General features: G+C 32.6%; 1 protein-coding gene across 3 annotated transcripts in view; it reads right to left on the reverse strand.

Moving 5' to 3' along the window:
* The window catches only part of LOC107163459 (paired box protein Pax-6-like), a 46,945-nt gene extending 21,184 nt beyond the window's left edge, over positions 1-25,761 (reverse strand). The window contains exons 1-5 of one of the 3 annotated variants that reach the window (XM_089225207.1): positions 25,073-25,761; positions 19,661-19,715; positions 16,282-16,405; positions 5,429-5,678; positions 4,201-4,381 (exon numbers count right to left, since the gene is read on the reverse strand). In XM_089225207.1, coding sequence (XP_089081333.1) covers positions 4,201-4,381; positions 5,429-5,678; positions 16,282-16,405; positions 19,661-19,702 — 597 coding nt within the window. In that variant the 5' untranslated portion in view covers positions 19,703-19,715; positions 25,073-25,761. The remainder of the gene's footprint in view (positions 1-4,200; positions 4,382-5,428; positions 5,679-16,281; positions 16,406-19,660; positions 19,716-25,072) is intronic. The other 2 variants (XM_089225205.1, XM_089225206.1) reach the window with 2 other exon arrangements.
* Positions 25,762-27,037: the final 1,276 nt, after the last annotated feature.

Here is a 27,037-nt window from a genome sequence, read left to right on the forward strand (position 1 = left end):
AGGTGTTTATATAACGGTAAACATAATATAATATGTTGGTATTTTATGTACATCGAATCACGATTATCGTTCTTCCGAATTAACTATGTATATAATAGGTATATGAATATAAACATCATCATAATGTATCGGTTGGAATCATGCAGTGTGGGAAAAGAAAATGTAACTTAATGTTTTTTTTTCATACAAAATATTACATAATGTAGATCCCACCAAAATACCGTGAAATGAGCAAAACGGGTAAATAATATCCACACGATATACACATACACACATAATATGTCATAAAGTGTATCGTGTACATATAATAGTCGTCTGCGAGTTTCACGTGTTGTTATATTTACCGTAGATAAAGGTGGAGGAGGTGTTTTTCTACCGGAAATCGAGAGGAAAATATGGCCCCAAAGCCGCCGCCGGCGCCACTGCAGCCGCCACCCTGTCGATACGGATCAATGTTTTATGCTTTCCCGGCTCGGCCATGTTTTCCCGCGACGCATTTTCCGACCAATCCGCAATAATTTTCCACGCCCTGATGGTCGCCCCACCGCTGACGGTGTATAATACGGTGTACACATATAATACCTATATATGTAACTTTTATCCCAACCACCACCGCCGTACACTGTCTTCTCACCGACAAGTTCTACCTACTCCTCCACAATATATTATGATCGTGGTAGCGGGCCCGTGCAAATATTATAGTGATATTCTGTATATTATATACGCGTTTTAAGACATATAGCTATGTATACTGCAGTGTATCGTATAGTCGTACCTATAAGGTGTAGGTACAAAATTTTTTAACCTTACCTTTTTTTACTATTAGTCGTTAAGCATATTAATTTTTTGAAAATGTTGATGCACCTCAATCGAAATTAGAATAAATGGTTTTTGAGATGAGTCCTAAACTTTATATATAGGTGCTATAAGGATAATTTCCTTAATAATATTTTTACATCAAATATAAAGTAAATATAATATTTGGTCTTATGTAGGTACTTATATTTTGTCCTTAGTTATTACAGTTTAGATTCAACGTTTATCAGTCTGTCAGGACTCGTTAGATTTTTTATAATATAATATATTGTCTAGTAGAGTGATCGTCGATCGAACGAGTATATTATTGGGAACGCCACTAACACAAGCGATTATAGGACGCATAATAATAATAATAATAATAATATTTATATATATGTTGTTCTAAAGTGGCTTCGTCGCGAATGACGACCGCGGTGCTTTTAAAAACAACAAATCGTCGTTAATTGACCCGTTTGGTGGAGAGTCGTGAAAAAAATATATGGGGAGGAAACCGCATGCACTTCATACATACACACACGTAATGTCGGTGTAGGTTTAATGGCCCACATCCCATGAGGACAAACTGCTGCACGAGCGCAACGACCACTCGAACACGCTCTCTTTTCTTCGGTTCTGCTTTTTTACTTTTTTGTTCATGACTAATTCTATTTTTTTCACTTGTAATAATTGGCACCGGCGTCGCGCCCTTCCTCGACCCCCCAGACCCCCTACATCACCATCACATAGCCCTCTGACGTCCAATTATTGCTAAAATACCGCAATTTGTTCAAGTTTTTCCAACGTGGTGGTATTGTATTGCAGGGATGGAATGAGTACCTACGTATATTATATTCTTAACGAATGGAGGAAAAAATTTACTTAACCACATTCAACTTGAACAATATGTGTATAAAGCAAACTACTTATATACATATATATTATATTATTATATTTCTCACAGCACATATACACGCTTACCTATGTGTATAATATAAGGGTTGACGGCGGGGTGTCCCATCGTTCGAGGACATTTCTAGGTTATTTTCGTATAAAAGAAAAATTTTATTCATAATTTTTATTAGTATATTTTTATTCGCTGTTTGGCCAACAACAAAACACAGAATATAGGTACTGCAGAAGGTGTGTGGCGCGTAAGCTCAAGAGAATTTATTCATTAGTAAATGTATTCATTATCGTTTTACTGAATTGAAAAGAGTTAATTCCATTCACTCAAACATCGGTATGTTATTGAGTATTCCATCAAGCTGAATCGTCTACACTCGCTTATTTTAAATCTATTAAATTAAAAGGTAACAGCTAATTCAAACGAATAGGTGCCGATTAGGTGGTCGTTGAGATAAAAAAATTACATACCATGAATATGCTAGAATACACTAAATGTGTATTTAATATTGTTTAGTCTATTGAATATATTAATATATTATTATCTAAATAGATAATTTTTAAATAATTTTTCAGACTACATTACATAAGGCTTTAATGAATTGATATTTTAATATTTAAAAATATTTATATATTACACAACTACGTGACGTAGTCACGTAGTGCAAAAGTAAAAAATGTTACAAATAGGAAAATACTAAATAGTTAATAATTTATATAGGATTCACCATCACGTTAGCGAACTTTTTTGCACAGCTGTTCTACAGGACCACTTGAAAACGCACAATATTAAATGTAGTATATTATATGAAACTGTGCGTTATAATATCTATTATGATCCTCGTCGTTGCGATCGCTCAACAATATGTACAATAATGGTCGGAAGGAAAGAATAAACTTATGTAGGTACAATACCTATAATACCTACAAGTAATACATATACATCATGCGTATACACACATAACAACACGACGGAATAATAATGATAGCTGTTCAGAGGACCCGTATAAGTGGCACTCGACAAAAATGTACATTCATCGGCGAATGCAGCGCTTACAAGAGACCGGATGATCGAGGCACATACGTCGACATGTACATATAGGTACTATGGATTCGAGCCGACACACAACAGAGCAAAAGATTCCTTTTCTACAGTTTTTTTCTACTTTCGTATTAAAAAGTAATTCCGCAATATCTACCCCGCGTATATGATTGATATATATATATATATATATATATGAACGATGCGCCTCACAGAGGCAAAAGATTTATATATATTTATATACATTGTGTTTGGAATTGAGTGCGACGGTCCGTGAAAACTGGTAACAAAAGTGTACATGTGCGTGTTTTGGATAGGGACGAAAATGAGAAAACATATTTTACGTTTTATTATTATTATTATATTCTCGTCTTTTTTTCTGTCCAAAAAAAGTATCTTTTTCCTATACGGAACGGTAGGAGGGGGCGTTTTATTGACTGAATCGATTTCCCTATATATATATATATAGACCCTTCGACAAAAATAATAATACAATAATACCCATTTCGGGATTGTAAAACGTCTAAAGGTATAGGTACCTACATTATTATAATATTATATCCAAGCGCCTTGTATACACAATATCATATATATAAATATATGAATCAATCTTTTTGTAGGTATTTAAGCATTAACAACAATTATTCACGATATATTACATATTGTACCTGTTATATTATATTAGCATTTTATTATTTACTTTAATTTTCGTATATGTATTGTCTTATTGATTTCTTTTAAGATTTCGTAAGCACTTAAAATTCACATCGCATTCCCAAATAAGCATTCCAATGGGATGCCGTGCGTCCGTACAGCAGTAGTATTATAGATTTCTATGGGGTAGTAATAATCAACCATTAATACGGCTCGATGCATTAATACAGATGGTGATTTTTAAAAATAATTTAAATTCCTAATTATCGTCGTGAATTCTGAGCATATACGCTGTTTTTAATTATTTTTATTTCAATTTAAAACAGTAACATAAATGACATTAAGATTTAAATAGTTCAGAGACGTTATTACTACAAAAATCTATTGGTTGGTAATAAAAGTTGAATCAAAAAGTTGAAACCTAAACCTAACCTACCGAAATCGAGGGAAAAAACGCATCGGAATTTCAAATCGTATATAATTTACTCGATTTCCTATATCTATATTAATCATCACTTACCTGTGCAGATACAATAATATTAATAGGTACTTATAAACTATAATATTGTTTTACATTTATCCCTATACAGTATACCTAATTCCGTTACGAGCAGTTCTGAAATATATTGTCATATTTCAGGAGCTGTTCTGAAACAGTGTCAAATTTGAAGATTTTTCGCGACTATGTTACTGTAATTTATAATCATTGTAATGATACTAAAATATTATATTTATATATAGTTACACAATACGCGTGTTAGTATAATATTAGGTTAATAAATAATATAGGTATAGGTACTCACACTGGGTATGTTGTCGTTGCTACACACCCCTTCGGACAGCAACCGGTCCCTGATCTCCCAAGCGAAGATGGACGGACACTCGCGCTTGTAGTCGGCGATTTTGTTCACTACGCCATTGGTGGCAACCCGCGGCTTCGAGCCGCCAATGGCACGCGGCTTGATTGAACCGGTTTCGTAATACCTGCGGCGATGAAACAGACGAGATATTATTAAGCTTTATCACACTTAAATACAAGTTCTGTATTTTAGATGACAATTTGATGTATTATATATTTAGGTAATTATCTCATCGTTGTCAAGGCAGAGGCGTCGAAGTAATCATAAACACATATGACAGAATATAGTGAATATATATCAGAGATCAACATTTACCACCCGCTTAACAATTTAAATACCATACACAATTATGCGTAGACTAGGAAATTTTTTTATAATCCTCCGATATTATTATAACCATCTTAGGTAAACATAAATTTCTGTGCCCAATTGTCCAATTTCCCGTACGTATACAAGACAAACTATAATATGTGTTATTTCCGTCTTATAATAGATCCGTACAATATATCAAATATTTTGTATCCAGCTGTTCTAATTTTGTGAGTAACCTTTAATAAGAAAGCGATGTAATCTAAAAGGTAAGAATATTAGACAATATTTTAATTTTAAAGCAATTTATGAACCTATGTAAAATATCGCAATAATATAAAAATTCTCATAATACTTTAGAAATCCTCGGGAATACATGGATCATTTTTTAGCTTTAAGTTTGATAATATAAGTCACTCTATATAATTAAAGCTTATAAGTTATAACACAAATTATTTTATGTTGCAGTGCAAGTACAATATGTAGGTACATGTATCACACTTCTACTAAAATACAACACTGAAATACTGAATACATGTGGGCGTGGTGTTCTTTTAAACTTAGGTAGGTAGGTATTAATTATAATAAATTTAGCTCTAAATACTAAGGGCACTCCTCCTGTCATAATGTGCCACAGTGAGTTAAAATTTCAAATCGAAATAAAAATAATAATCTATAAAGTATAAATGATTGCATTGGCGTTGCCTATATCTATATGTTGTGTTATTTAATCAACGGAATAATGCATGTCTATGATCGAGAGTTGAATTTTTGAAACTACAGTCTTATACCCACGCCGTATTATCGTTTTGGTGAAGATTAATTTTCTATTAATTGTCTTAAACTTAGAGTTAGCACTCACCTGCCGAGTATTTTGGAAACGCATCCGTTGGAGACCTGCAGTATGCGGGATATGTCACAAGGCCTGGCGCCCGAGTGCGCAAGCTCGACGATTTTCTGTCGCGTCGAATCCGGCAACGGGCGACCGTTGACGTACACTCCACCCAGCTGGTTGATACCACTATGACCGGCCGCCGAACAACCGAACAGAGCCGCTGAGCTCTGTACCATCGCCGCGGCCGCCGCTGTCATGTTACAGTGGTCCGAATCATCTGAAAATGACATTAACATTAATATTATAAATTGTTTTATAGGTACACCTTGTGTTTGAATAAAATTTAATGAGGATTATTTAAGACACTTTTAGAGAAATTGATATGGAAATTATTATGGAGATATGGGTGTAAGTTGATGGACAATTTGGGTTGAAAAAAATGTTTCGAACTTGTGAGTTGTGACACGAATTTCTGATCGACCCGTGCCTATTGCTAGCCTACCATGATATTAAATAGGTATATTATGCTGAATTATTGGCAATAAGCGTTTTTTTTTTTAAAAAAATGACTGAATGAAAGAGGACCACACACGCAAAACATAACATAACGTCATCCCCTCCGATGCGTGTTTATCCGACCATGGCGACGAAAATATTACGTGTGTATTATATTATATGTATAATAATAATATTATATATATATTATATTATATTATGCGAATATATATGCGGGCCGTGGGTATTTTCTGATACGGTAGCGGTTTTTATTGTTCGAAGAGAAGTAGGGAAGCAAATTGGATCTGTCACTCAAGTAAAGAGGAACGGTGGTGGCGGCGGTGGCGGTGGAAAAAAAACACACACACACTATACGCACACCCGGTGACAGCACCGACTGCAAGCATTCCCACACACACTGCCGTAAGCTCACCGCGGGGATATTAATTAATATTATATATATATCAGCGTGTGTAGCAGCGAGAGGAGATATTTAAGCGTCATTGTTCCCGTTCAAATTCAACTGAAATTGTTGAATTGTAACTCTTCGGCGGTTTCATTTTGCCGAGAATATATTTTTAGTTCTATAATAATTTGTCTATTATCGATCAATATTGAATGGTTCGAAAATTGCCTCGTTCCGATGGTTAATCCTCAAACAATAAAATATGGTGTGTGTAAAGTTTATTACACGAATAAAATATCGAACGGCCATGATAAAAGATAGGTACACGTCGTCCACGAAGTCGTTCGTTAAAAATAATTGTAAAATATAGAAATACCGAACGAGGTAGATTGTTATTAATCGAACTAGCGCGCATATTATTATGCGTCTCTATATACCTACAATATAATATCAGACGAATAAGTATAAAATATGCACTTTAGTTCCTTGTAATAATCACAATAATACGATTATTAAATTCTCGTTTTTAAATTATTATTACTCGCTGAAACGTGTAAAATACATTTCCAACAGAATACATATATTATTATAATTACATTTGGTTGCCGCCGACGTTTGGGCGCAAACCAAACGAAACAGGTTTTCATCTGAGACGGATCTTCGAGCGACGAGTCCATAATAGTAAACAACGTGTCTCTAAAAACGTATAACTATTACCTATACGGTATACCTAAATAGTATTTTATTATATTATTACATCGTTACACGCTCGATCCATCAAAATCAAAGTAAAGATAATGCAGCAGTGTACCTATTATAGGTATATTATGTATACTGGCGCGTCGAAAAATCACTGCAACGCGCACATATACGTTTACATAATAATTGTGATCATCTATAAAAATATATGTACATATTATAAATATTATTATTGAATACAGAAAATAGAAATATGTTTAGTGGCGATAACTCGCATGTCGCTAGGATCTTACGAAGCCTCCAAAAGCGACGGAGAGAGTTTCATTTTTCATAGAGACGATGGTAAAATATAAAATATATAACTTAATATTATAAAGCAATAAGTTTATAATAATAATATATTGTTGTAACATTCGCAGAGGGTGCGACAGTGTGTGTACGAAAACATTGCAGCGAGGGCCTGAAAATCGTCTTAAAGGATTGCGTACACCGCGGGGAGGAGTGGCGAGAGTAGAGTTGAAGAGGTTTTTTTTTTCACGATGGGCGCCCGTCAGCACCGATGTACCTACCTATATATATAATATGATGCACAATAATAAATATAATAAATATATGTCGTATTTTCGCGTATGCGCTTTTGTCACTTGTTACGCGCGTTGTTGGCAACACACGGTGAACCGAATTCACCCTTTTACACAGCGCTACAAAGTAATAATAATATACGGTCGAAGCGTATGGTGTTTTTCTTACACATATATTTGTATTTATACGTATGTATAGGCTGTTTACACACACAAACACATTTCGAAAACGGTTTTTATTGCTTTTGAATTTAATTTCAGACACATACACACACTGCACTGCAACGTCCCTCTCGCTCCCTCTCTATCTTGTTTTCTCGAGTGTTGCGAATTATTGGCCGTCGACGACGAGCTGACAAGAGCGGTAGCGTATGTCATGTCGTCGCTACGAGAGCCACTTGAACCGCAGCGGGTGAAAGTTCCTATTACGTATAAAAATCCTATTAAGGCAGCCGTAGTCGTGACGGATTTATTATAAATCGATAAATAATAATATTTTTGCGTCGAGTGGTTGCACGCAGTCGTATGTATGCAATGTACTGTATATTGTATACGATTATAATGGTATGCGTTTCGTTAATCAATAATATTTATTGCACATTTTGTACGGAACAACGAGAGCGAAAACGAAATGATATAAGTACCAAACAGTTTTTTATATATTTTAATTTACATTTTAGGAACCGGAATAATTATTATAATACCATATATGTGTACGCGATTAATATCATATTTAGAAGTTAATATTTTATTTTTCAGTGTATAGTTTTCTCATATTTGTCTTGGATTCCATCTCATACTTGTATAAACAGATAAACATATAGTATAATTATAGTATGCAGGCCTAACCTCTCGTATAAATCGTAACTAATTTATGCAAGATTGCATCATATCATAGGTATATGGATATCGAAATCGATTAGCGTTTATGATGCCGTTCCCGTGGTGTGATAAATTTACATGATTGATGAGAATTTAAATTATCTTTTTACGTTCAATTCAACTGAAAGATTAGCAATGGAATCGTTTTCGCACGTATATTGAATTATTAGTTATTTCCTATACAATCGAACGGAGAAAAAGAGTATAAACATTTTATCGTGGTCCACTTTACAGTTCTATTTATATATACGACAGGGGTTTTGTATCATGTATTCAAAAACGGTATGCGAAGTATATAGGGTCGGAATAATATTTTTTTATACCCGCCACCGTGGTAGTGTATATTCGTCCTCGTCGCTATTGTTCGCGCGCGCGACCCAAATCCCGATATTGTATATATATAATATGGGTATCAATTCAAAAACTGTCGTCTTAAGCGGTTTTTATTTTGAAAACCTGCGAGTGGAATTTAGTGGTATATATACACCTTTAATATGTATACATTTCTATTTTCCAATGTCTATAATACACGCACAAAAGACGTCGTTTCAATATCGTTTTACGAGTGTCGTATATATAGGCACTCGTATCGTATAAGTGGGAATCGACATATATATATATATAGATATATAGATATACCTAAGCCATCCTGTGATCATCGAAGACCATCGTCACTATGCCATCGCTATCTGTATATGATATACAATGAAACTCCGTGTTTTTGATAAATTTTATGTCAGTTTGTAAAGTATTGGTACCGCATGTAATGAAATAAAATTGCACCGAGATCGGGTTTCATCTCAAAAGTATTAAATTTGTTGAGTTCAAAAGGAAATCATTCCAATACAATATTCAACTACTCTATCTAAACATTCTAAACACGTAATTCTTAAAACATGCGAGTAAGAAGTAAGAGATAATATTAGATACATCTATATGTATAATATTAAAATCATCATCTCTCAAGAAATATATTTCTAAATAAACAGCCGTCTGTAAAATTATATTATAAATAGATAATTTTAAAATCAGAATATCTTATATGCTTATAGTAGATTCAACATTTCCTACGCTGTGAAAACTGTTTTTTTCGTTTTTCTTCTTTTCGTTCGTATATTAGAAAATACAATACAATCGCATTATATTATATTCGAAATCTCAAAGCCGCATAAAACAATCTGAGGGAGAGATCGTGGTTGATAGATATGTGTGCTGCAGAAAAAGCGCGTCTACATAGTATATAATATTTTAGGTATATCACGTAAACCGTTTCGAGGGGAGGCGATGAGGAACCATAGAGTGCGTGCGCATACTTCGTCCGGCCGTTTCGGCTCTGTGCCAGCCCGCGGCGGGAAAACGTTTTTCCGGCGGCACGTCCGGCACCACCACCCCCCCCCCCCCCACCGTTGCAGACTCCGATTCCACCACGGACGCATAATACACCGGCGGCCTCGGCCGGAAGCGCACAGAGTCGCGCGGGATACGCCGCCGCGCGTCACGCCGCTCAGTCCGTCGCCACGGCAACGCGCGCAAATAAAATGTACATACTTAATATATATGTGATATCTATACATCTGCGCGGTGTACTGTGCGCATGCGCGCTTTACCGTAAATTTAACGACCCAACACCTCCACCGAGAACGCGCGTTTTTATCCTGTCGCCGTGCCGGCGGCGGTCATGATGGAGTTTATATCATAACGTAAAGAATAGGAAAAACGTTCCGATATAGGTACTGAGGCAGGAATAGCACCAAATACTCAAGTCCAAAGAAGAAGTTAGGTACCTACCTGCAATTATATAGATGTATAGTTTTTTATTCTAGTTATACAACTATAGTATACAGAGTAGGTACAAATAATAAATATAGCGAAATCTTACTATAGCCCATCTACACTGTAGTATAAAATATTGTAAGATTATTTATGTTAAAAAATAAAAGAGAGAAGAAAAAATTATGATGGCAAATCAATACGAGTCTTAATTAAATTAATATAAAAACAAAAAATATTATATACCAACAGTAAACACAATAATAATAATATGTTAAATATTAATATGAAAAAGAGCTATTTAGTATATCTATATATGGCTGTATGCATATATACAATTGTTTTGTTTTGTTCTTGTTTAATTTTGTATTTATAAAGATTAAATCAATTAACTATAAAATAGAGAACCTTTTAGATTCTGAGCGGAGCGACGAATGTATTGGTTTTACAATGATGTTTATTTCTTCCTTCTAAACTTGCTCAAAAGTATCAAGTGTAGCATCTTTTCTGAAAGGCAATGTTCTTGATCTGGTACTACTAAAAAGGTCATTTTTCGATTTTCGAAACGGTACTCGAAATAAAAGCGGTTAAAGGAGAAAAACGTAGGATTTCACGATTTAATAATATTAAATAATTACGGACGACGCTTTTTACCAGAAATGCTTCAAATGAAAAATGACAAGAGATCTTTTGTGTAGTATTTTAGATTTTGTTTCTTACAGTTTCTAAACTCTAGTTCGGAAAATGTTAGCAATTTTTTAGCTATTTATAGACATTTTAATTTTGGGAGATTTTTTGTTGTAATTCGGTTAAAAACATTCGTAAAAACTTGAAATTTTGGTTGTTTACTTATATTAGCCTTTCCTAGACTTGGTAAAATTTTCAAAACATTTAATCGACTTTTTTTTTATAAGCATTCAAAGTTTGAATTTTGACAACATATTATGTAAAAATCACGAAAATTCGCAAATTATTTTATGCTAGAAATTTATAAAAATTTTTTTCTTAAATCTAAGATTTAAAAATTTTTAATAATCTATAATATAATATCCTTAACAGATAAACCGTCTCCGCTCAGAATCGTTTTTCGTATACAATGATATAATATCATTGGATTCAAATTTAATTCCATCCATTAAAGTAACCTACTGTACAGCAGAGCGACATCCACGACTTACCCGCTTTTTTTTTATTAAAATAGAAGAAATGTACAATCTATATACAAAAAATACAATCGCGTTGACATTTATTTATTTCGACTAAGCTAAAAAATATAGAGTACCTACATATTATAAATGAATGAAATATATTAGGTATTACAAGTATATTCGTTCTTTAGTATCGATTTCAGACCTTCAGAAGTGATTTATATTTATAATAAAAGTTAATTAGATTTTCATTAATTCCACTACGTTTTCTTTCCTTAGTAATTTAGGTAGGAGGCAATGGAAATGCCTGCTGTTTTCACGAGGGTAAATTTTTTAAATACGTTTTTCGTAATACCGCACTATTTTAATATTTTGTATGAATTAAATGACTTATTTTATTTTCTATATTTTTATTGCAATTGAATTTACTTTATTTGTTAATTTATAATAAATTATTAACTCTTTGTAAACTTTCGATTTCCTAACAAATTTGCGGTACAAACAAAGGTACGACCTGTGGGAAAAGTAAAATTAAATTTACCAACTATACATTTTTAATCTATCGTGGTTGTTCCTTAATATTATTTGGTAAAATCTTATTAGAGAAAATAAAAATAATACATAATGTTAATGATTTATGAAATAAAATATCCCTAACCTATACACTATATAATTAATATATGCGTATAATTTATAAATCAAATAAAAATTATTTGATTATTCACAGAAGAAAGATAATAGAGTTGAATCAGAAGTTCATAACATCAATAATAATACGTCATATTGAAAGAGTTGGAATTCTTTACTTGATATGAAACTTTATCACAAATCATTAACAAAGACATTATCGATTTGTACGAAATACATGCCTGTTGTACCTATACTGATGCGTTTTACTGGTAGGTATACCATATTATATTTTAAAACTACAGAGGTTTATGCCTATATATCAATGCAACTATACTTTAGAAGATCTATCAATGTAGGCATATATGATATTAATTTGTAGCAAATACAAAGAAAGTACAGTGGTTATACAGCCTCGTCTGCGGTTATAAATAGACGGTATAATACTATATAATCGTGTTCAATAATCTGACAACTTGTGCGACGTCAAAGACAGCATAATCTTACCAAAGAATTGGTAGCAACATTGACATGTTGTGATTACTGATTACTATACGATCAGTGAAACTTTCCAAAGTCCCGGAAAATGCAACATGAAAGCATCAATAGTAGGTATACCTCTATGTTATACAATCTTGCCGAGCAAACATTATATTGTATATATCTATTCGTTGGACTTGAAAGTTTTTGTTCAGTCAGCTGAGTTGGTAGAACTATAGGTAACAACCTAGATTTCGTACAACACTTAAGCGCCGTAATCAAGTAAACAAGCCTAAAGTATTGGGTGACCTCGCAATACTTACGATCAGTTCAGTAAATGTGTAAATGTGTACACGCGTGAATGGGCCGTGCTTTAGAAGCCGAAAAATACTCCTATTGTGTTAAGATTAACCCTTCGCGCGATAAACAAAAATATAAGAGAGAAAAAATCGAACAAGAGATGTAGTTCCGACAGGGCTCAATGTTAAATGGTTATTATACAATATAAAGGCAGAAAACGTGGTGCGGTTTCGCCATCATTGTTCTGCAGGTGTGATAATCGGAGATGGAAAAATCTATGCTACAAGCCCCTTCGAAAGCCTCTTATATTATTATACGCCTACGCGCGCGCCACACACACCTGTCTGTGGGGAATCCTGCGGGCGATAAACATATAGGGGGAACAGATTACCCGCGATCGATTAAATTCCCAAAGATGCCTTGACCTATATATATATATATGTGTGTGTGTGCAGTGTAGTTGGCTACATATAAACTGAGTCTCAATAAATCATTTTAAAACGAACTGAATCACGGGTGGTTTTAAGGTAAGTATATGTACCAATTGAGTCCTGTGAAATTTTAAATGTATATCTAATTAGTACTGAGTTCATGTTCTAACACTAAACGAGTCTCGTTAAACTCTAAAAAAAATATATTCCTTACAATTTTTAACAGACTTAGCAGTCAGAACAGCCAGTGACAAAAAATTGTATAAGCATGGCTAAAAATGTTATTACTATTTAAATACATTTATATATATACATACAGGTATAAATAAATTGTCTAAATTGTGCATTTTCAAATCGTGTTATTATACCGTAAATATGTCAAATTATATGAACATTATCACGTATAGTTATCGTTATCTCCATATATGTGATGGTTGATCTTAGATTTTACTCAAAATAATTATTGGACTCAATAAGTAAATTTTTCATTTGTACTCAGTCTGAGCTCATTAAGTATATTATTTTTTCCAGGTCAGGTATTAGCACTCAATATTAGTATATGCACCAATATATGGTAGATACATAAGGTACATAACGCTGCGGTATTGAAGACAAGTTACACTGTGAATATAATATCCTTCTTTTGGGTCGTTTTCGATGACACTATTAAGGTCATTTGTATGGCATTGAAAGGAAGTAATGTGGACCCATACTGCGCGCGTGTGGTCTAAATATATATCGTTCTTTTGTGGTATTTATTTGTATATATTTTTACTTTAACATTTAACATTTTATAAAATTCGTTTGACATTGTTCTTGAAGTGTTGTAGGTATATGATATGTATGAGGGTGGCAGTATTGTGCTAAACATTTCCCACCCGTTCCTGGTTTTTTGAACGGAAAAAAAAAAAGGCATATGATATGTGCACAGTAGAACTATAGTACATAGGTATGTCATATAATTTAATCTATTATAGGTTTCCATAAAAGTAATGACTATACCTTCCTACCTACCATATGAACAAGAAAATAATATAGTACTTTATCATTATAATAAATGATGAACAGAAAAATCAATAGCAAGTCTTTAGAACTTAGAATCCGAAATTCTATTCTTATTTCTTACTAAGCCTTTAAAAAAACGTATACATAGAGTATTTATCAAATGTCAAATATCAATACGTGAATATGTGAATGAAATATTTATAGTTTAATATACTTTTTATTATGTACGGTACACTGTCAGAAACATTAAACAAATTGACAGTTTATAAAGAACAATAAACTTATTTCAGTTTTATTTTTAAAACTGAAAACAAAAACGGATTTTTTTTTAAATGTTGAGACTTATAGGTACTACGTTTATATAATGGCGTTAAAATGGTTTGAAATTCTTAAACTACATAGTGCGAGCGTTTTAAATTTTAAAACGGTTTACATTTTTTAAACAGTTTTAACGCCATCATATAAATGTAATAATAAGTACAGTGTAATCATATCGATCGAACGCACTACATGGGGTTATTTTCAATTTTGATGAGAATTGTGCGTCCGCCGCTCTGGAGTCGAATGACAAACGATGTTCTATATATAGTCTAATGTTTTAGTTTCGACAAGGGATTCGTTTCGATGTCGTAGACTTAGTCGAAGAGCGAGTGGAGGTAGTGGTGACGGTTCGTGTCGGGTAAACCGGACTACGGGGCGGCGTGTTTGTATACGCTTAGACAGAGATATAGACGCGCGTAGACGAAGACGCACTGCTTTTACATGTTTTTTGTACGTATCTATATGCGCACGGAAGGTTATTAAGATATTTTCATTTTATAATTCAATATTTTTTTTTACCTGCAGTAATAAATATAACATGTACCTACGTAAGTGTATATATATATATTTATAATACCCATACCTACTACACACATGTAAGGCGGGAGCAGTAAAAGAAAAAAATAACGCTGAAACACGATACATAAATGAGCCCCGACAAATATCTCATAATATTATACAACCGCACACGGCCCGGTCCCTTTCGTGTACTCAGTGTCACATGTCAACTGATTAAAACTGGTTTGTATTCCTTCTTATTTTCCCCTTCTTTATCAAATCTAGTCATTAAAAGCGTCATACTATATTGAATCTATCTGTCGCGATAATACGAGTGAAAAAAAGGACGACGATATTTTATGGATAAAAAAAAAATAAACAACGATGATTTAAAGATTTTGTAAGAACACAGCGATTGAAAATCGTTCTGAAATGCTTGATGTCCATTAATCATGCCGCAAAGATCTGTTAGACGATTTTATTTTTTCAGTTTGTCTCCGTCGGTGCGTCGATGTGTCGGCCAGACATACTCAACCGGAATAGTTGGCAATGATATTGATAAAATATAATATGTATAAATAAAGTATTTGAATAAAAACAAGAAATAATTAAACACTATAAGTATTCACAACTCACAGCTACCTAATCTTTATTCAATACTATATCCATCTGTATCATACACGTTGTTTTAAATCAAAAATTAATTAATTTTAATTAGTGTCCATCGTCTCGAAAATAGATAGACAAAATGTGTGTTTAAATTTTAAAATATAAATTAAGTCCCTATTTTATCAAGTATCTAAATTATTTACAATTAAATATTCGATTTTTATATTGAACATCGGCATCGGCTATTAATACCTAACATATTTTAGAGTCTTGAGAATCATTGATTTAATTTAATTTAATGTTGTTTTACTATTGTAGACACCACCCACAAAAAATTAATATTATAATTAAATTTAAAAGTTGTAAATCTCGTTCCTTTTAAATGCATAATATTATCGAAACTTGACAACGATCGAAAGTTCATTTAAGTTTAATTTTTTTTTCGTAAGTCATGAAAAGTTAAAAACTTCTAGGTACTGACTATAGAAATCTGATTATGTGTAAAAATATATTATATTTTGTATTTTATATTCTTGTTCATTTTTGTACATTAATTTATTATATTTTATAATGTCTTATGCAGTTTTGTTTTTTAATAAAGTATTGTATAACATCATTCAAATCTTACCTTTGTGAGGCATCTTCCAAAATGGTTCGTTTTCTCTGCAAGGGAAAGGCCCGAGCCCCCCCACCCCAGCTCCAAGCAACGTCTTGACGGACCCCCACGTCCCTCCTCCGTAAAGACCCAACACCTGAAATATAAATAAGAATTAATTTAAAACTTGCAATGCGTAATTAATCTAAAAGCCATACATCATGTTTGTTATTATGTATTAATAATTAATATTTACTTTTAGGTATTACAACATTACAAAAAGAACATATTTTACGTTCACACTTTCCTATTCATTTTGTTTTTCTCCCCTTCGCGGATGACTCATCTAGACCCCGCGGAGTGCCCATTAAAATACCATAAGATTAGGCGGTGGAAGTCTTAAATCGCGTGTCCGGGCTGCGAATAGCGAAGGGTCCATTATTTTACATTGGTCCAAATAACGTACGCTGCTAATATAATGTAAGTGAACGTTTACACGCGACAAAACACCGCGACATATTATAGGCGCGTACATTCAACAGAGGGGGACCACACGCATACTATATGGAAGTCATTTATCGGAAATGGAAAGCTACTTTAGACGAACGTGCGTTCATCGGACCATTTCGATTTATAGAATAAATCACAACAGCTGTCTGTATGTCTGTAGGGACAGTGCTAGCTTAATATTATTGTCGAATTGGGGGAATCGTTGATTGACGAGAGGTAGACAACTAGTTAGCGCCACACCGAAAGCATATTATATAGGTAGTCACTACGTACGTACGTATATATATATATATAATATATATTATAGCAACAATAATAATGTACACTAGGAGATTCGGAGAAACGGATAATAATACCTCGACCTCGAGTTTATTTTATTCAACCCTCTAAACACCACCGAGCTGTCGTCTGCGGTCGATCGCCTATTGTGCGAGCGGTTTATTTACGTTGAAATATTATATTGGCAAGTGTCAAAAAAAAAGTATAAATAAAAATAAACGTATTTGAATCATTAAAAGGTTAAATAGCAAAAATAAAATGAAAAGAATTTTTTCTCCTTTCCATGATTTGCCGTCTCGATTCTCAATTATTGTAAGGATTATGGATGGATGGATAATAATATTATTATTATTATACTTATATGATTATATTACAATTCGTGGATTTCAATATACGATAATACGATATAGCTACGGGTGAAGTCAGTACAGGTAGTGGTCGATGGCTGTTAAAGTATAGCATATAAACGTGCCTATATATCATATGGAGTACCTACTTGACTACCACCAACAATACACACACACATACACACAAAAAACATTACATTCATAAAATGTAGCCAAAAACAAAAATAAATATGGAAGGTTAAAGGTTTACAATCAAAATTCTGAAATTATCAAAAACGAAAATATAATCTTAAATTAGACGAATATAATCGATATAATAATGATAATAATAATAATAAATTATGTCTTCTTTATTTACTCTATATTATAGCTAAATAGCTATTATAGCTTATTATACGTCAGTTGCATATTTCTACACATGTACCATAATATATACCTATTCCTAATAGAAATTTAGAATATAAAGGTATCCCAATCTTCAAATATAATAATATAACGTGCCTTTACAATATTATACTTCAAAAAAAAAAAAAAAAAGTCTCGCAGGTCATTATTCCTTTTCCCGATTAATTTAGTAGATTGCAGCTATAATACGCACATAAAATGTATACGTTTTTTTTGCCGTACTTAGAATCAGAAACTCGACCGAATTCATCTTTGAACGCGGCATACAAATAATCATCATATAATACCTATACTAACCGTACTTCCATAATATATCATTATTATTGTATGTATTATATTATATACCTACCTACAAAGCGGCGTCAAAACGCGTGTGTGCACGTACACGCGACGCACATGCGACGGCAAAGCAAGTGGGCACTTGACTCGGCCCTCTGTATAATATAATATAATACACAAACTTGTATATATACATATATTATATATATATAAATAGTGCAAAAACCGTCAGAGATCGTTTAAATGCACGTTGCATACGTTATAGCGGAAAAAATAAAAACCACATATTTTTTTTTTTTTTTTGATCAGTCACAGATTTTACCACTATTCCAACCATGAACTATATTATATATATAAGAACGTCGCACGTATTATAATAATATTATACATAATCGTATACGGCTATATACCTACATATTATATAGGCACGCAGGCGTGACGGCGACGGCGGAGGACAAACTCTCATTAGCGACTTCAAAAGAAAACGACTTACACGACAGAATTTGTTATGTATGCACGATCGTATATTATTGTATAATAGCATGTATATATATATATACACTTGAACCACCGCCGACGTCGGTTTTTTGGATCGGGTGGTGGGTGGAACGATAAAAATATAATTGCACTATGCCGCAATAATGTATTCGTTAAGGGGGTATTTTTTCATTTCATTTTTCACTATCCCCCGCAGAAAAAAATACGAAAATACTTCGCCGCAAAGGAAACACGCACAATAATCTCTTTGAACTATGTTATTTTTTGTACGCGATTTACGCACTAATTACCCGCAACCGCGATTTTGAATCGTGTTTTGATTACGACCGACACGCGACTTCACTGTGAATAACGATTTGCTAGCTGCTGAATATTATGTTTATGTATAATATGATGTATACATAAGAGAGCGAGGGATGAGGGTGAAGCACATGCGAATGCATTTATAAAAGTCTGTCATGGCTTTTATATTTACCAGTTTAGGGTGCATAACATGTACCTTTATATACCTATTAAATATAATTGTTTATTCGTATTATACTATTATAATATTATATTATGTAAAATAAGATGTATATGTATGGAAAGTATGTATTATGCAACTATTTACTAAGAAGAACATGCGCATGCGGCTAGCCAACCAGAATTGTTTTTGAATCGATTTCAGAAAATCATCATAATAATTATTATTAAACGTGTACATTCTACCAACAACAAAAATATATTATATATAAATAATACATTGGAAAGATTTTTTACTAATATAATTTACTACATAAAGTATAGTTATATATGTAATAGGCTAAGTTAATTGTATATTTCGTTAAATATTTTGATTTTAAAATGTTGTAGGTATATTCCTAGACCATCATATGAAATTAATATAATCGAATAATATTGGTTCATTAATTTATCCAATGTTTAAATTAACGAACCACTAATAAAATTATGAATATGATATTATTTTTCATCATCAATTTTTAATAAATATTATTATTATATATATTATATTATATAGTATTTTAAAGTTAATAAATAATATAGAAATTATGGTTTAACTGTTTAGATATAATTATATATTAAGAAAATATTACTTTTGGAGCAGCTTCCAGTTGAGTGAAATGTTTTTCTGGCATTTTCTGGATTTAGCTTCAACAAAAATAACAAATAACATTTGCACGTGAGTTAATCGTTGGTAATGATTTTTGATACATCAAAAAACATCATTATAATGGGTACGTATGTTAATTGACAAGAAAAAAAATTGTATAAGCTTTTCAACGAAACGGTGTTTTTTTATAAAGATAATTCAAAATTAAATTATACAAGGTCACTCATCATTCCACTGCCATCTTTCCCTTTAATAATTTATTTATTAAAATTCTTAATTTTTGAATTTATAACTATAGTTGGGAGATCATATTTTTATATTCTTGGATTTTTTTTAATCTTAGGACTCTATATTAAGTCCAACATCTTTTTTTTAAATGTAAACAATACTTTTTGCTGTGAATTATTAAGCAAATTATGTTTTATTTTAAATGTTCGTGTATTTTGTTTGTGGTTAAATCGAATTCGAACAAGTAGTATTTTCATTATTTCTAAAAATTATCTGAGACTAGGTAATATATATTGACTAGTTGGTACGTTATATATATTTTGACAAACCTGTAACTATTGGTTAAAATTGTGTTTAGATATACAAACATTTTCAAAAAAAACATCTGATTAACAATTTACAATGAAAAATGTTTGATTCAATTTGAAAAAAAAATTAAGTTTCTGATTTGAATAATTGTCCCTGAATATTCCTTATATTCTAAAAAATACGGTACGAAATTATTTATATTTTAGAATTTGAACACCATTATAATGATGAACGACTTGTAGGTGAATCACCCTTTATTATTTGCGTATGTCAAAAAATTGTGATAGACGTTTTTAACAGGATTTTCTGATTACTCCTAATATATAAATAGGTATTATAATAGTACCTATACTTAACACGGTTCTATATAGAGTAGCAACGTATTTTTTGAAAACATTTGTGTATTTTCCTAATTGTTATTTTCGTGCCTATGACCTTGATCTATGTATACATTGGTTATATTCTATGTAGGTATAGGTGTGTGTACCATACAATCGAAATATTATATTTTTTTAAGGTTGAAAAGGTAAGTATAGTGTATATACCTAATATATGGTATACAGTGGCGTAACATAATACGCGAGTAGGACGTACAAGTGTACAACTGTCGAATTAAATATATCGAGGACGAATTTAATTTAATAATATTAATATTAATTCAAACACGACACAATTATTTTATCATAAACTTAAATAATACATTCTCTGCGGCTCCACCCCCTAGCAGAATTGCCCCATCCCTCTCCGCTTTGTATTGTCACGATGCCCCGTCTACCGCCGACGGCAGCTTTTTGTCAAGCACCGCGAGCTAAATATTACGTATAAACACACACTCACACACACATACACACCCTCGTGGTCTTTTTTTATTGTTCGTCTTCTTATGTATACTTTTTTTGTTATGACTATTGTCCGCGTGCGTATATATGCGTATATTCGTAGCGTGGCCATGACGGTCCCCGCCGTATTTACCTACCATTGCAACGCGGGGCCCCGCGACAATGGGACCCTGTAACAGCAGCACCAAAGCACGGGGGCAGATGGTGTGTCGGATGGTTTTCTAATTCAGAAAACCGCTAGTGGAAAAAAAAAAACGGTTCTTTTATAATAATAATATCATCGCCTCCGTCGTCGTCGTCGTCGTAATATTATATATTGTTCCCCCCTGCGGTGTGCGTGTGTATCGTAAGAATAGAAAACATACCCGGCTAATATTTATACTGAGCACGCCACATAATTCGGTTAAATGTATCTATACACGTAAGTCTATAACGAGGGGGCGCGAACCGCGGGGAGGAGCAACCGAAAATGAAAAAAAAAAGACCGTTGACAGCAGTGTAAATACATATATATGTATATAATAGCTGGTTGGGTATTATACAACATGGAATCAAATGACAACAACAGCAGAATCATCCGTCGGTGTATGTATCTATACGTGATTAGGTTTTAATAGGCTCCCCGTACACCACTACTCCCACTCCCCTATTCACACGAAACCCGGGGGCAATTGGATCCGCTGATCAAACATGCAGCGTACGTTGTGTCTATATATACAAGATGGTTTATTGGCTCGGGCCGTATATGAGCGATATATAATATTATAAATTGAGTCGCTGAAACAACAGCTCGTGGTAAATTAAACGAACAAATTGTACCTTTATGTTATAAATAAATGTTTGTATTTGTTATGTATGACAACAGGCCTTTGAAGTCTTACAAGTAAAAAAAGACCCCGTCATTTATACTATTTATATTTATCGATGGCCATTAAAGAATAAAATGATTATTATTGTTATATTTGTCAACAATGTACACGATGTATACAGGAGTTAATTATTGTAGTAAAATAATTATAAAAGATAAATTACGTACCGAAACATTTATTACAATAATTTCACTGTATGTCAATAATAGTAAATAATTCTATATTCTTGTATAATAATCCATTAATGCAAAGAGTGATAAATAATTTAAAAAGTTTGTAACACATAAAGTTCAACTTATGTAGAAACACCTATTCGGAAACTTAATAATAGTTTCAAGTTTCCACATTTTAATTTATTAAGCAGATATAACTAAAAATACATAGAAAAATAAATTTAAAATTTAAATTTCGTTTATGTTTGAAAAATCTATCATCGCCAAGGAAAGAAGATCAAATTAAAAATATGGCGCTAAATTGATATACTTGTATTTCGGTTTTAATGTACGCATCACTTCACGGGTAAATCTACTTTATTCTGAATTAGATCGATTGTTATGGATTGTATATAATACTTTTCTTATTTTCATAGATTCAAACCACACTCTAAACCAGTGTTTCTCAACTGGTGGGTCACCGGTAAGTCAAAATGTGTTTCAAAGTACTTATATTACATTATTTATCAAACAGATATAAGCAGTAAGAGATAGAATACAGATAAAGATAATTTAAAAACAACAAAAAAACTATTCACTTCATCTAAATTCCTTGACAAGTTTTAAAGATAAATCAGAAAATCATTCTAAAAAATTCTAATATGTTTTATAAAGTATGAAATATTTTAATTGTACCGCCATAATATAAAGGTTGTGAAATACTACTTTAAACTTTTCTGGCATCTCTAAAAAAGCAATCTCTGAAATTACAATAACATTTTTTTCGATTGTTTAAACTAAATCTAAATTCACGCGAGTATATTATATTAACCAAACAGGGATATAAAATGCAGCTATAAACCCTCCCGAAATTCCAAGGAATATTTTGTGTGCACATTTTGTGCTAGGTAATTGGTTCAGTAGGTAGTTACCAAGTCTATAAACCTCATCGAAATGAACATTTAATTTTACATATAATATTTAGATTTAAGATAATATACACGCTGATATACCTATTATACATTTATAAATATTACGCCTATAAAACAATTTACAATTAAAGTGTTCGTAGTTTTTAAATTTATAACGAACCTTACAGTTCCGCAAATTAATTTATGCTAAAAACCAAGCCGAAATGGAATTAAATCTCCAAATGTTGAATACAATATAGGTACAAGGAAAGTACAATTTTTTTCTACTACTTAAAATTTAATTATTTAAGACATTGAAAATATGATAGTAATATTATTAATTTAAAAAAAATAGTTAATATGAAATCATTTAAATTATTTTAGACTCAATTAATTATTAGTTAAAAGTCTTAAATAAATTATCAAATAGTATAAAATATTCCAATCTATATGCAAAAGTTGCTTGTTTATTTTTAGGTACTTATAAAATAAAAACATTGAAACTGGTGAAATAAAATTTCATTTAGCTACAAAATATTTAATTATGATCACTTATAATTGATTATTATTAAACCATAAAATATAAAATACCTATCAGTTAAAATATATTGTAATTTAATTGTAGGTACAGCCGTATATTAATTTTTTTTTCATTTTCATTTTATATTATTTAAAGTCATAATAAATTACCTAATATTTATAAAAAAAATTTGTATGTATAACACACGGCACACATTAATCGCAAAATAATATTGAAGTTCGTGAAACTTACTACTAATAAATAGTCTATTCTTATAGGCTATATAGACTTACATCACACGACACATATTAGATGAGTAATATTATTTTAAATGGTACTTCGATATATCATATGATAAAATACAATAAACCTACATGAAAAATACAGGTTGCTAAATTACTGTTGATAATTAGAAATATACTTGCATTTATGTTTTAATAAATTATTAAATATTTAGTAAAATTATTACTTAGGAATTTAAAAAATAATTAATAATATTTTGATATGATAATGCGTTGCACATTTGCACTTTTTATAGATTTCCTATCATTTACGATAAGCGATAAAAGTTAGAAACAGAAAGTTGTGTAAACATTCTTCAAAATTAGTACGCACATTGATAATAACAATAATATTAGTTGGCAATTAGACGCTTAATTTTTTGCATGGGATATTATTAGGTACTTATTAGATATATCATATTTTATAGTAGGTAGCTAATATAGTGATATGTAGTTTGTCTAAGGTTGCAGACATTATGTCTAGACTGATTGAGATAATCATTCATATGCCACTTCCTAATTATATGAGAATGATAAAGTTGTATTTATATCATTTATTATTTTGTATTAATTAATATTATTTGGTGTAATTTCCGATAAGAAATATTTTAAAAGACAGACTACCTATTTATGTATACATGCGAATAATTCAATTCGTGATGAAAACATTAATTACTATACTGTTTAATTCTTAAAACATAACATTAATGTGGGTGACCAGGTGACTATTATAACATTATTATCGTCTTAGAATTTATAATATATTATACATAATATGTGCTTTTACTGTTTTCATTAATTTAGTTTTATTTGTGTGATTACTGATTATTAAGTGCATCATAACATAAACGTATTAGAAATGTTTTTAATATAAAATTATGCGCATAACTAATGTAGGTACACGTAAAATATAAGGGTTATATAATATTTTGCTTGTAGCCTAGGTGTACATATTTATATTATGAAAACAAATTATAATTTTTTTTATAAATCATTATCTTTTTAATACATTTTCATTGACACCATTCGATCGATTCAGTGTGCAAATAGCTAATAGACGATTTATAGTATATTTTATAGTTTCTGTTTTTGTACTCTCGACCGCGGCGGCCTCGTGGTGAGACTTATGAGAAATTAGCGTGTGTATGAAATCTACATGTATTATCTATATAATAAGTGTACTGTGTACCTATATCATTTAATATTATTAGCCTACTTAAGATGTTAATTAATTAATCATGATACATGACAGCGACGTGTACTAAAACGCCGAGATCACCACTTACCGATTAAGGTCCGTTGGGTTGGTCGTGCGTCTGTGGCTCAGCGCATACGAAGGTGCCGTTGTAGCCGTTCGCGGTTACGAATAATCCTGCTGCACCGCCGCCGAACCGATCATAATACTATATTAAATTATTATATCGCACCGTTATTAAATATTGGCGCGCGGAATTGTCCGACAACTCCGATGGTTATACACACGAAAATAAAAAAAAATCCGACGGAATATTATATTACACGATTATATTATAATACTACGATGTAGTGACGTGTGGCGACTATTTATTTTACTCGTGACCGTCCGAACTTGGAAAAGCGGAATACCACCGACGAAACGAAAAGAAAAACCGAAAAAACCGTTCGCGTGACGCAAAACGACGCGGCGTTTACACAGGTAGACGCGTGCAGCGACCGTCGATGGCGGAGATCCTTGGTCGGATGGCGCCGATAGATCGAAGGCGATCAACCGATACGCTGGGACCGGCCGAGTGTTGGTCGTGTATGCGTGTGTACGGGCACGTCGCGGTCTCGGCGGCGCGCGTGATACAGTGTTCTCGCGTTTTTCCGCCGGGTGGTGCGTGCCGTGTTGTGTGTATACCGTACGTCTATATGTATGTGAGCGCGCGCGCGTCGTACGGTTCGATCCACACGACTGCGTTCGTCTCGTCCGCGGTGGCGTCTCGGCGGCAATACTCGCGAGTCGCGACTCGGCGGCGGTGGCGGCGGTGGTCGCGCGCCCTACGCAGACTCCACGCCCCGCCGCCGACCCCCTGCCCCATCCGTTCCACCGCGAACCGGCCCGGTGGGCGGAGCGTCCTCCTATATTCGGCGTCGTCGGCAGTCGGATTCCCCCTAACTCTCCCACCCCGGCCAAAGATGTGTGGTGGTTGTTGGTTTGCGGCGTTGGGTGACGGCTGTGCGGGGATGATGATCGGTGGTAGGGTTGCAGGAGTGCCAAGTGAAAGGCCGAAGTGAGGGGAAGAGGGGGCGACGTCCCTGCCGAAGCCGAACACCGTACGCCGTGGTGGTCCTGGTCGTATGCGCCGCCGCATTCTCACTGTAATAATAATATAGGTAATATTATTATAATAATATGTGATATGTACACGCGCGCGACGACCGATAAACGCATTACATATATTACCCCGTTCGTATATTATTATTATTATTATACGACCACATATTATATTATAGTATTTTGATTTGATCTATATAACATTTGTATCTATATTTATATATTGTAGCAATATAGCGTTATAACTTTTTTTGCTTTTTCCTATTTTCTATATAAGATGATAAGTACTTCAGTCTCCTGTGGGATTCAGCACTCGCGGGCAACGAAGAAATAGTCCTACTGCAATAGCTACCCACCTATATCCCCGAAGATTCTGTAAACAGTATAACTATAGTCGATATAATATATGTTTTTTTATTTATTCATTTATAGGTATTTTATGTCTTGTGGAAAATGATAATATGCTTTCGTATATAATATTTATCATATAGGTACGTTTCAAAATCTCATTAAAATTGTTTGTATCTATTCAATGATTATTACAATTAAATATTAATTTATATATAAAGTTTCAGAATACAGATTTACAAATAAAAAAATATTGTAAAATTAGAAAAACAAAAAGATCTATTTAAGCTCGAAAAAATAACAGTAAATTATAAACTTATTACCTTATATTAAAGGTTAAAATTAACCACAAAATATTTAATTATTTAATTATTATTAAATATATTTAGAACGATAAATTTATATATTTTTATAGTTAAAAAATTATTCATGTGGCTTGGTGAGGCGTGGTCGTACACTCAATCTGCGGAAACACACTGTACGTATACCGGCCACAGTTGCTAGTTTCTGGATGAGTGACCACCCGGGATTTTTAGTGACATATCTTTACCACAGATACACGAATACGTGTTACAACCACAACCCTGCCAATTTAAAAACTTACAAA

The sequence above is a fragment of the Diuraphis noxia genome, unplaced genomic scaffold (assembly GCF_037042655.1).
Source record: "Diuraphis noxia isolate RWA-SAM2 unplaced genomic scaffold, SU_Dnox_SAM2 contig0004, whole genome shotgun sequence".
NCBI classification, from domain to species: Eukaryota; Metazoa; Arthropoda; class Insecta; order Hemiptera; family Aphididae; genus Diuraphis; species Diuraphis noxia.